This window comes from Mastomys coucha, unplaced genomic scaffold (assembly GCF_008632895.1).
Source record: "Mastomys coucha isolate ucsf_1 unplaced genomic scaffold, UCSF_Mcou_1 pScaffold13, whole genome shotgun sequence".
NCBI classification, from domain to species: Eukaryota; Metazoa; Chordata; class Mammalia; order Rodentia; family Muridae; genus Mastomys; species Mastomys coucha.
In genome coordinates, this window is record NW_022196895.1 from 30,406,640 (window position 1) to 30,420,189 (window position 13,550).

The 13,550-nt window shown below is 39.8% G+C and overlaps 1 protein-coding gene across 10 annotated transcripts in view; it reads right to left on the minus strand.

Moving 5' to 3' along the window:
* The window catches only part of Fam13b (family with sequence similarity 13 member B), a 75,381-nt gene that overhangs the window by 27,441 nt on the left and 34,390 nt on the right, over nt 1–13,550 (minus strand). For all 10 annotated transcript variants that reach the window (XM_031365303.1, XM_031365296.1, XM_031365297.1 and 7 more), the window contains one exon: nt 7,430–7,571. In XM_031365303.1, the coding sequence (XP_031221163.1) occupies nt 7,430–7,571 (142 nt within the window). The remainder of the gene's footprint in view (nt 1–7,429; nt 7,572–13,550) is intronic.

Sequence of the window (13,550 nt, forward strand, 5' to 3'; positions counted from 1 at the left end):
AAAAAGCAAGCTACATTTCCAACTATGTATCTCCACGAGGTTGAACTGTTTGCTATTCTACATCCAATCAAATCCACAGCTGTGCACTGAATACAAAAAGCAAATGAGACTCCTCCACCTGTCCTCTAAGCAGGCATTAATTATATTTACAAACATAAATCAATGCAACTCAACTGCCCCAAATTAAAAATCTTTTATGAGAACAGCTATTTAAAAAAGAAATAAAAGTGGTATCTAGGGAAAGGCTCAGCCAACAGTGTGTGTCTTTGCAAGCATGAAGACCCAAGCAACTACATAACAAGCCAGCTGCAGCAGTGCAGGCCTGCAATCCCCGCACTGGAAAGGCGGAGACAAGAGGATCCATGGGCCTTACTGGCTCCAGGCAAACATGATGGAACCCATAATTCCAACTATCCAGAGGATAATAGACTATAAAGCTGAGAATGGAGTCAAGGCACACTGGGCAACAAAGAGGGAGTGCTTCAAAGACAGAGTAAGGTAAGAAAGAAGAGAGAGGAAAACAATCCCATTAATATTACCATGAATAGAGGGCTAAAGAGGTGGCTCAGTGGTTAGGAGCTCTTATGCTCTTATGCTGGTTCAATCCCCAGCATCCACCTGACACATCTGTAACTCCAGTTCCAGGGGATTTGACATCCTTTTCTGGTCTCCAAAAAAAAACTTCACATATGTGGTACATATACATTCAAGCAGGCAGGGGACAAAACACCCATATACATAAAACAAAAATAAGTGAAAAAAATAATTATGAATGAATTTATTTAATAAATTATTTTTAAATTAATTTTACTTCTGATGATTAATACTGATATACCCACATAAACAAAAAACTAAGATTTTCAATAAGTTTTATTTTTAAAAGATAAAGAAATTCAGTGTGAGAGAACCAACAATCTAAAAATCAAAAGTTATTAGGAATGTAGATATATATTCTCAAAGTTTCTATGTATTAGGCCAAAGCCTGAAGAACTAGGACAAGCTAGGATTCTACTTAGAGCTGACAGGTCCCTGCTGAGAATCAGCAGGGTGGGAAAGCAAATCCAAATCCAAAAGAGAAATAGCCATGGCAAGCCTGAGAAACCCAGGCTCCACAGCAGACAGAAGGGATGACAACCGATAAACCATGACCAGACAGTACATAGTAACCAGCCATACTTTATACCAGCACCCAGCCGAGAAGGAAAAAGGCTCCAGGCCTTCCTGTTGTTACAGAGTGACTCCACTGCACACCCTACAGGAGTATCTACACAAATAAAGATCCTGTTTCTTCCACCTGAGTCTTGCCCACCTCTCAAACCAGTGAGTTCCCTGCTCTCCCACCACTAAGCACATGAAAAAAAAAAAAAATCCAGTATTTCATATGCCTTAGTTTTTAAGACAGAATTTTAAAAATAGACTGTGTTGGGCATAGTGGCATATTATCCCAATACTAGTGAGGCAGAAGCACACAGATCTCTGTCAGTTCAAGACTAGCCTGATCTACATAATGAATTCCAGAACAGCCAAGAATACACAGAGAAAGCCTGACTTATGGGGGGGAAGAAGATTATCAGAAAATCTAGAAACCTGCATTATACCCTTTACTCCCACCACTTTGGAGGCAGAGGCAGGCGGATTTCTGAGTTCGAGGCCAGCCTGGTCTACAGAGTGAGTTCCAGGACAGCCAGGACTATACAGAAAGCAAAAAAAAAAAAAAAAACCTGCGTTATAAAAACAAGCTATCCCATCACCAATTCTCATTTAATCTATACTTTTACTTTGAAATAACTGAAACAATGCCTGTCTCTTTGAAACAAGGCCTAACCTACATTAGCCTCCACCTAGAGATGCCCCTAGTTCAAGGGTAGCTAGATAAGTATGGCTGGTTACTATGTACTGTCTGGTCATGGTTTATCGGTTGTCATCCCTTCTGTCTGCTGTGGAGTCTGGGTTTCTCAGGCTTGCCATGGCTATTTCTCTTTTGGATTTGGATTTGCTTTCCCACCCTGCTGATTCTCAGCAGGAATCTGTCAGCTCTAAGTAGAATCCTAGCTTGTCCTAGTTCTTCAGGCTTTGGCCCAATACATAGAAACTTTGAGAATATATATCTAGTGACAGGCGTGTACCACTATGCCTAGCTCTGTGCAACTGTTTTATTTTGATTTTGTGGGGGTGAGGGTAGTGAGGGGTGCTAGAGAATCAAATCCAGGACCCTCTGAAGCTAGATAAGTGCTCTGCCAATAGCCATACCCCAGCTGTCTTAATTACTTTTCTACTGCTGTGAAAAAACACCATGACCAAGGCAACTTAGAATCCATGACCATCAGATGGGGAACATGGCAGCAGGCAAGCAGGCATGGTGCTGTAGCAGCAGCTGAGAGCTTAACATCTGATCCACAAGCAGGAGGCAGAGAGCTAACTGGGAATGGTGTGGACTATATGTATCTAGCCTGGTGACACATCCTCCAATAAGGCCACACCTCGTAATCCTTCCTAAATGGTTAGTTCTACCAAATGGGGACCAAGTATTCAAACATATGGGTCTATGAGAGCCATTCTCATTCAAATCCCCACACCAACCCTACTAAGTTTATTTAGTTGGAGAAAGGTATGATTATATTCCCCCAAACTGACATCAATCTTGCTTTGTAGCCTAGGCCAACCAGTTGTGATCTTCCTCAGCACCATCTTGAGATTATATATAAGCCACTATGCCCAACTTTTAAATATACTTCTCAACTACTAAAGTAATAAATAAAAAGGCAATTGGAAGCAATACAAAAGAAAAATAAGGGCTAGAAAGAGCAGTCAGTAAAGTTCTTGCCTTGCAAGCCTGCGGACCTGAATTTGATCCCCAAAACCCTCACTTCAACAACAACAACAAAAAAAAACCAGCACTTGGGAGGCAGAGACAAGTGTATCCCTGGTGTTCAATGGCCAGCTAGCCTAGTCTGTGAGATATGCTGTCTCCAAACAAATAGACCAACTCTATCCCTTGTTGTACTGGCTGGTTTTGTGTGTCAACTTGACACAGGCTGGAGTTATCATAGAGAAGGGAGTTTCAGTTGGGGAAGTGCCTCCATGAGATCCAGCTGTGGGGCATTTTCTCAATTAGTGATCAAGGGGGGTAGGGCCCCTTGTGGGTGGTGCCATCCCTGGGCTGGAAGTCTTAGGTTCTATAAGACAGCAGGCTGAACAAGCCAGGAGAAGCAAGACAGTAAGGAACATCCCTCCATGGCCTCTGCATCAGCTCCTGCTTCCTGACCTGCTTGAGTTCCAGTCCTGACTTCCTTTGGTGATAAACAGTAATGTGGAAGTAAGCTGAATAAACCCTTTCTTCCCCAACTTGCTTCTTGGGCATGATGTTTGTGCTGGAATAGAAACCCTGACTAAGACACCTGGTTATGTACACATGCCACATATACACATGTATACAGAGAAAAATGACCTGAAAACTATTCCCATACCAGAACCATCTGTAGAGGCACACACACAAATATTAGTACTTGAGAACTATAAGATCTGTCTCAAAAAAAAAGAAAAAAGAAAAGAAAAAAAAAATGACACAAGGCAAGTAGAGCTTGCTCATTTCCTGTGAAGGGACTGTATTCCCTCCCTCCCTCCCTATGTGCCTTCTCATCACTTCTCCACAGGAAACTCATGGCACTCGGGTCTCAATTCACCCTTCAGCTAGAGAGCTCAGGCGGCAAGGGGAAGTCATATAGAGAAGCCCCTTCAGCACAAAGGCCTTCCTGTCTCTCTAATCACAAACCAACTTTCTCCTCTTAAGAAAACCTACATAGGGATGGCAAGATGGCCAGGAAGGCATTTGTCGCCAAGCCTGACTACCTAAGGTGAAGAGAAAAATCAAGTCTCTGCTTCCCCAGTACTGGGGGAAAAAAAAATTAATGTTTGGGTTTGGAGATCAAAATTCAGGTCTCCAGGTCTCCATGCTCTCTCTCACACACACACACACACACACACACACACACACAAATTTAAAAACATGTTTTGTGTATATACGTAAGACATTTGTACCTGGTGCTCTTGCAGGCTGAAAGAGGGTGTTAGACCCCTAGAGTCTTATGGATGATTGTGACCCAGATGTGTGCTACTACTGTGTGTACAATAGTACCCCTAAGACTGATGGACAGTTAGTGTAGCCTAGTTGGTGAGTTCTAGGCAAAGTGAGACCATGTCTCAAAATATACTGATAATATATTTTTTGAAAAATGGCAGCCAGGTGGTGGTGGCACATGCCTTTAATTCTAGCATTGAGGAAGCAGAGGCAGGAGGATCTCTAAGTTCCAGACCAGCCTAGTCTACAGAATGAGTTCTTGGACAGCCAGGGCTACGCAAAGAAACCCTATCTTGAAAAGTCAAAAAAAAAAAAAAAAAAAAAAAAAAAAAAATAGAAAAGTCACCTGAAGTTGACCTCTGACCTACAAAATGTGTGTATATTCACATGTACTCACATAAACATTTATAAACACAAATATTCAAGTCAATAGAGGTTGATTTCTTTTTATCAAACAAAAATCCTAAATATTTACTATAGTATCAGCAGCCTATTAAAATATTAATTTCTATAAATATGTTATCCAAAATATGGATGCAACTCAAAATACAGCAGTAAACAGCCCTCCAGTGCTTTTCTAGCATGCAGGTAGTCCTCATTCCATCCTAGCAACACACACACACACACACACACAACACACACACACACACACACACACACACACACACACACACACACAAAACCAGAACAGCCCAGTTCAAAAATAGGCAATAGACATCTCATCAAGTATAGCAAATATACATAATAGATGCTTAATATCATGTCAATATAGAATTCATAATTCAAATGATGAGATGGAGATAAACGCCTAGGAGAACTGTCCACAGCTGGCTGCCTGATGACAAGGACATCTACCTCATGCTCACAGTCCTCAGGCACACAAACCTCTTACCACCTCTCTAAGTTTACAGCTGTGTCTTAATCATTCTCACATTTGAAATTCTTCTCTTTCTCTCCCTCCCAGCCCTAGTCCTATTATTTCAAATGTGGTACAAAAAAAAATCCCTGATTATTGTCCTTCCCCTACCTTCCCCATCTAGGTTCTGTGGACCTACTGTAACAGCTTTCTTCTTGAAATACAGATTTGGCACCATTCATTAGCTTTTCTTCAAAGTTTTCTATATTTTTTTCTTCTACTGGAAGAAAAAACAAAACAAAACAAAACAAAAAACAAAGCCTAAAACTGTTTAGCTAGTATTCTAGGCCCTACCTTCTAAAAGTATCCTCCCACAATTGTCTTAAATTTTTTCAGCTAGGCATGTTCATTAACAACCACCATTTCCCCACAGTTCTTATTCCCTATTTATTCTGTATCTTCCACAAATCCCTAGCAAACTTTAACCCCACAGAAGGTAAGTTCAAAACCATCATCTCCCTTGGCCAGAAATTCTTTTCTCTCCTATAAGATGACAGTACTCACTTCTGCTTTTCACCGCACTGGCTATATTCTATACTATTAAACTTGAGTGCAAGCCAGTTGAGATGGCTCAGTGTGTAGAGGCATTTGCCACAGCAAGCCTGACAGCCCAAGTTCAATCCCCAAAACCCATACAGTAAGAAGACAACTTCTGTCTGACCTCCTCATACCCACTTTGTCATATATACATATATGTAAATAACTACAAAATTTAAAAGGTCTTAATTACTTTATGTGTATGAATGTTTGCCTGTATGTATATATGTATACCCACACACGTCAGGTCTGTAGAGGCCAGAGAGAGTCAGACTCCTTGGACTAGAAGGCGGCACTGGAACCAGAGTTACAAACAGTTTTGAGCCATCATGGAAGTACTGGGAACCAAACCCTTACATCTCCTGCCATTTCTCTACCCCAAATACATAATTTTAAAGAATTATGCCACATGTCTAAGTCTAACAGAGTGAAGATTCCAATCTGGGAATCAATAACACACATACCTGATATCTAAGGTACTAGAGTAAATGAGACCATCAAGGAAGTGAGTGAAACAGGAAATCTGGTAACAGAGCCCTGGACCGCTCAAATTCCAAAGATCCAAAAATGAAAAGCAAAGAGGCTTGGCATAGTTTGACTAAAGAAATAAATATCAAAAGTGAGATATTCTGAAAGCTGAATGGAGAGTTAGGGATAGATATTGGTGATAGTTAAGTCACCCTTTAGAGATTTACTCTTTATTCCAATTCCCACCTATACTTGACGTATTGTTTATTAAGCTTGTTTTTCCCCTTTTTAATGTCTTCTGTTCCCAGGCCTAGTGGTCCACTCCTTTAATCCCAGCATTCAGAAGAGAAAGACAAGCTGATCATTGTTAGTTCCAGGCCAGACAGAGTTATATAGTGAGATTTCTGTCTTTATTTAAAAAAAAAAAAAAAAAGAGGGGAGGGGCTAGAAGTGGTTTAGCAGTTAAGAACACTGGCTACTCTCTGAGGGCCAAGGCTCTATCCCCAGATCCCACGTGGCAACTCACAATTGTTAACTCCAGTCCCAAGGGATACAATGCCTCCCGATTTTGCCTCTGGGACTCCACTAAGCATACATGTGGTACATGCAAAACACTCATAGATATAAGAAGGTAACAAAAAAATTATTTAAATCTGTCTTTTGTTACAGGAGTCTATTTCAACTAAAAACTATAAAGGAAAAATCAAGAGGAAAATGTACTATATTATGTTCTTCAGAAGTATGAAGAAATACAGAAAGCTTTGAAACTAATAAAAGCTCAACAATAATACCACTAACTAGTTCAGCCACCATTATAAACTTCCTGCCCTAGAAATGCTTTTAAAATATGTTTGATGCTGCACATAGTGGCACACACCTTTAATCCCTGTACTTGGGAAACAGAAGAAGGCAGACTTGTCTATATAGAGAACTCCACAGAAGCCAGGCTGTCCAGTAAGACCCTGTCTAAAACAGAAACAGAAAACTTGTACTTGGGTACAAGTACTTGCCACACAAGCTAAATCCTGAACATATATGAAGTGCAGTGGTAAAATCTGCAATCCCAGTGCCTACAGCAAAACGGGCTGTGGAGGACAGATGGGTCCTCAGAAGCTCCTGGGCCAAATAGCCTGGTGTATGCAGCAGCAAAACGACCCATCCTATCTTGAGCAAGGCTGTCCTCTGACCTCCACACATGTACCATGGCATGCATAAGCTCACACTGTCACACAAACACACACAAAAGATTAAAAATAATAAAAATATAGTAAGGTGCTTTGAACTTACCTTTCAACCTAACATGATTCCTAAATTCTACAGAGAATATATATTCTTAGGCATTTATAACAGAGACAAATATGCCAGCAAAATTATTCAACTGTAACTTTAACTTCTGGAACAATTAGAATGATGCTTCTAGAATTTCTTACCTCAGTATTTTTCTGATCCTCAAATACAAAATCTTGCTGCATGACATCATTATGTGCAGTAGTGCCACCCACAGGTTTTGAACACTTTATGTTACCATCACTGGCATTAGTAGTAGTAGCAGCAGCAGCAGCAGCATCAACCCTAGTAAGATTTTTAAAAAATCACATCAGGCCTTTGAAACAACTGAATACCAATCATGACATAGGTTTGGTGTGGCAGCACAAGCCTGTAATCCTGGCATATAGGAGATAAAAATAGAAGTTCAAGAGTTCAAGATAATCCCAAGCTATGCAAGAGTTTGAGGTCAGCCTGGACTATATGAGTCCACATTTCCAAGCAAATGATTCAGAAATCTTTACTTATTTGAGGTTGGGGGTAAGGTCATTATTTGTCTTAAAATAGGATCCTATCATGTAGTCCATCTGACCACAAACTGGTAATCTGCTTGCCTGCCTCAATGTCCTGGATGCTGAGATTAGAAGCAGCTCCTCTTGCTGTCATCAGAGCCGGTGTACATCATCATGCCTCCACCTGACAGAAGACAGTACAGAAGCTGCCTCTGTATGAGGAAGAGCCTGCCAGTGCTATCTATAACCAGGTTCTCTCCTGAGTACTGGGGAACACTTCCAGGTCAGCCTATATACCAACAATGTCATCAATAACATCTCCTCATAAAAATGTCCTTTTTCCTCTTAAATTAAATCTTAGATTAAATCTGCAACATTTATTTTTATTCTTCTTTGAATATTAACAGACCCTGCAAGAATTCTCATAAGATAAAACTACTGTGTTTAAACAATTTCCTTTACAAACACATACTCCTACATATAATAGTTTGTCCTGGATAAATACAAACTCAGTACTAGACACCATCACAAATACCTTATCAGGTACAACAGCAGTAGCTTTGTATGGTAAATTTTCCATCTTACACTGTTCTACACACAACAGTCTTTGGTTATAAAAAGATCACTAACAATGATGGGACAGAATTATTTCCACTGGTGAAAATGAGAGCAGTATCTGAACAAGACACACAAGGGTTCAGGATCAAATGCATGGAATGCGGCTGTGTTTGATCTTCTGTCATGTTTCTCCCATACCTCCTTCCTTCCTCTTCCAAAACCACTCATTCTCTTCCTACTTGGCCTAGAGGTATGGTTCTACAAGCCCTTCTTCCGGCTGTAACGGCCACCTGGGACCAGTCCCCTGTGCACAGCAGGTGAGCACTCTACCACACAGCCACCCTCAGTCCCAGCCGGTGAAGTTCAAATCATGGCATCAAAGCATACAAGCCAGGGTCACCATCACACAGAGCTAGCTTCAGAGTCTGGCAAGACATACATGACACATTTGCAGATGGATAGCATGGTACCTGAAAACAAGCACTCCTGCCACCAGTTTCCATGTCTATCAATAGTTTTCATTTCATATTTAATAGTTATTATGGTTAGTTATTTCTAAATCTTCTTCAGGAGCTAGAGATGTAGTTCAGTTAAAAGCATGAACTGCTCTTGCATAGGCCGTGAATTCAGTTCCCAGCACCCATACTGGGTGATTCACAACAACCATTAACTCCAGGGGATCCAATGCTCTCTGATCCCCATATGGTGCACATAAACTCATACATACACATAATTTTTTTAAATCTTCAAAATAAACCTATACACCAATCAATTGTCATGATTCTTCCAAAATATGAGTATATCTTTCACATGTCTCCAAAATGCAAACTTATATATGAACATATGAAAACCGCCTCATTGTGGTCTCTGAGAGAAGTACATACATATCCTAAATGCAGGGCTGTGGTAACAGGAAAGGGAGCAAGTCTTCCCTCCACCGCAATTAAAGATAACAGATGAGAACAAGACTAGATTAACAACACTCAACTACTAATAGCTAATCTAACAACATCCTGTGGAAGAGGGCAGCAGTTAGTATAAAGAATAACAACTTGGCCAGGAGTGATGGCATACACCTTTAACCTACCACTGTGCAGTAGTGGTTCTTACCTTTAATCCTATCACTTAGGAGGCAGAGGCAGGAGAATCTTTGAGTTTAAAGCCAGCCTGGTCTACAGATCAAGTTCCAGAGACAGCCAGGGCTATACAGAGAAACTTTGCCTTGAAAAACACAAACAAAAAAACTTAAATAGTAACAGATAGGCAAACGTATTGTTTCATTCAAATGATAGCATACACTAGAGTTATGACAATATGCTATGGATACACCTGTCTTAATCACAGCACTTTAGTAATAACAGTAAAAGTTTCTGGCTGGCTGTTAGTCTGTGCTATAGTTGCTCTGGCTGCTCATTCCAAAATGCTACAAACAGAACATAGGGCAGTGAGAAACACTCACCATAACTGGGTATTTAGACATAGTAATATAAAGCCTAATTATAAGCAAATAAACTATTACAGCATATAAACAGATGAACTGAGATGCAAAAATAAATATATGAAAGAAAAATATATACAGTAACTCAAATTTTCAAGAGGAATCTATCAATCAATGATCTGATATAAAGTATCCATAATGCCACTATTGTTACTAGGGTGGGAAGAATTACTAAATAATTCCTCACTACATAGAAAGCCATTTAAAAACATATTTTCACCAGGGTGTAATGGCACATGGCTTTAATGCTAGCACTGGAAAAGCAGAGATGACAGATCTCTGTGGATTCAAGGCTACCCTGGTAAATATGCTAAGACCTATCTCAAAAAATAAATATTTCTCTAAGCTAAGTGTATGAAACAACATAATTTCCCAATACTCAAATAAAACAAACTGTAAGCATATATACTGTCTTGGTTAGGGTTTCTATCACTGTGATGACATGCCATGACCAAAGCAGGTGGAAGAGGACAGGGTTACACTTCCAAGTCACAGGCCGTCATTAAAGGAAGTTAGGACAGGAACTCCAGGAGCTGAAGCAGAGGCCATGGAGGGGAGGGGTGCTGTTTACAGGCTTGCTCTCCATGACTTTGTCTTGGAGAACGATGTAAATATATATGCTGATTAGTTTATGTCAATTTGACACCAGGAGGAAACCTCAATTAAGAAAATGTCTCCATAAGATCCAGCTATGGGGTAGTTTCTTGATTACTGATTAATGGTGGAGGGCCCAGTGCATAGTCTGCTCTCTCCTTTCTTAAAAGGTTGCAGAATTGGCTTTGCAACTGGAAAAAACTGGAAAAAACTGGAAAAAAAAAACTGGATAAAAGTGGAACTGCTTGGGAGGCAAGGAGTGCAGGAAAAAGGACAACAAAGGGGCTCTCAGTCCTAGTGACTGAGCAGGAGAGCAAGAGTTTCCTGCAGGAGGAAAACAGAGAAGAAAACTGTGCCAGCAGGACAGAGAAAAGCTGAAAAGGCTGGAGGACATCCATGCCCATAGAAAGGGTTACCTTCAAACCAGGCCTACAAGACCACCACCATCAGCTCTCCCAGTACCCATACATCATATGCCTGCTAACGGTGTGGAACAAGGTTATGAGATAGGATGGTGTCCTATAGAAATGATAACTCTAAGGCATTTTAAAGAGACTGTGATTTCATATGGGATGTACTCACCTTATGTGAAACAGATTCTAAATAACTGAGACACTTAAAATTATTCCCCAAGACTGGATGGAATTGATGACAGCTATTCTCGGGCCACTAGGCAGCTGCAATGGCTACCATGGTGGATGGAAGAAGTCAGGAATATTGAACAGCGAAACAGAGCAAGGGGAATGAATAGTCAAAGGCCAGTTGCTGGGTGACGGGTGGTACTATGGTATATAAGAACAAGTTCAACTTGATGACACTACTATAAAACAATGTCACTTAGTGACTCTAAGAGCTTTGGGCTAAATTAAGTCTAAATTAAGGAACTGGGGGAAAAGGTCCACCTTGTTTAAAAAGACGGTACCAGGCTCTGGAGAAAATTTCACTGATTTTTTTTATAAAGGTTAGTCTCAGCTGTGAACAACAAAGCTGTTATCAGATCCTGAGGAAACACAGGTGCTAAGAGAGACCAAGGCGTTTGAAAAAGTGAATACCAAATATTAAAAAGGTATTAAAGTTAATTAAAGGCACAGGAAGCACCTTCGGACAAGTGAATAAGGGATACAACCTATACTGGTTCTAACATGTGCTATGCTAGTATTATATGTCAAGCTATAGCTAAATGTCCAGTGTTTCAATTGTAGGCATCTCTAAGAGTATGTTTTCTAAAATGTAGACCAGAAAGAAGGCCTGGGCTTCCAGGGGTGTGCAAGTGATGTGACAAGGATTGTCACTGATCCAAGAGAGATATCCAAGGCAAGTTCATACAATAGGGAAACAAAATGGGAGGCTTGGCTCAAGGCTCCACAGCAAAAAGTACCAGCTGTTTGCCTCTTGTTAGCCAAGGAGTAACATGCAGATTGAAATTTTTCAAGTAAGTATTGCAGATCTAATGCATGCTACTTCAGGCAGTGTGGCTCTAGGCTTGGACAGAGGTAAACATTTTACTCTGTCCCCAAAATCTTGATGCTATAAAGTAACTACTGGAGTTAAGATCCTTTGCTCCCAGGGAGAGGAGGAGAAGGGATAATCTTGGGAAGATGTGGATTGACTTCCCAAGGATTCATCGTGCATCCAGGAATTCAAAGGGGAAATTAAAATTATGGCCTGTGTAAAAAGAGAGATGTAATGCAGGTGAAAGGATTGCTCAGGTCAAAATTGAAATTGGGAGTAAATGGTATTGAAATAGACGGTCTGGTAAATACAAGAGCTGGTGTAACTATCATTTCACAAAAATCTTGGAATTCAGAATGACCTTTTGTCACTGGGAAATGCTCTAAAGAGCCTCCCCTTCCACAGGCACCAAAATCAAATTCAATTCAATCATCTGTCAGCATCAGAGACATTCAGCCACAGAGCAATTGAAAGATTTAATGCCTGTTGTTAAAAACAACACTGCTCTGAAGGTAATCAAGGACAGAATAGCTTCCATAAAACTCAGGACCAGAAAACAAGTATTTTAGGAAACTGCTATAATCAGAGACAAAAAGCTAAAAATACAGAAAAATGGCATTGAAATCAAAAGTTCAGTAGACACAGGCGCAAATGTAACAGTAATTTCACCAAAATCTTCGCATCCAGATTGGCCTTTTCAGGAGGTAAATATTCATATTCTAGGGATTAAAGACTATCTCAAGTAAAACAAAGTACAAGATAGGTCAAATATACAGGGACAGAATAGGAATATTTAAGCCATATGGGGCTAATATAGCCATGAATTTGTTGCAGCAATGGAAAACACAGAAGTAACATTTCTCCAATCTTAGAAACAGACCATAGAGTGCTTATAAGAAAAATATTAAAAGGTATTAAGAACATTCACAGACTGTCCAGGTTGTCCATAAGCAGGACTTGGCAGGTGTTGGTCTTTTCAAAAGGTACCAACCGCCCTACCATTAAAATTAATTTGCCAAAGTCATACTTGCCGTACTGGCATGAAAAAAGTCTTGGATTTTCTTAAAGGACTTGGCTTAATTCCACGTTAGAATATTAGACTGTAGACTGCCACATGGCACACACCATCTTGGACATCAGCTTTTAAGTTTTCTTCTTCAATAAAAAGGATATTCTTATTTTTTGGTATAAAAAGAACAGTTAAAAGATTTAAAATATCTTAAGTAAATTTAAAGGGTTAACACAATTCAAACCTGTTTTCTAAATCTCTAAGAACTGGAATGATTGGGAACTAAGATAAAATATCTGAGAAGACAAATAGCTCATGCCTTTAATCCCAACAGAGACAGGCAGATCTCTATGAACTTGTTGTTTTCTAAAGTAAATGATGGCTAAAGTAATGATAGTTCACACCTTTAATCCCAGCACTTGGGAGGAATACACCTTTAATCCCAATACTTGGGAAGTAGAGGCAGACATATATGAATTACAATGATTTAAATTTAAAAGCTGCTTGCAAAAAACAAGCTGAAATTCATAGTGAATGTTCTTTGTGATCTGAAAATAAACAGTTAAAACTTTAATTTATGTATGTATGTTAATTATATATGTAAATATATATAAATATATATACAGAGAAAGAGAAAGAGAAGGGGGAAATAGTTATATTTA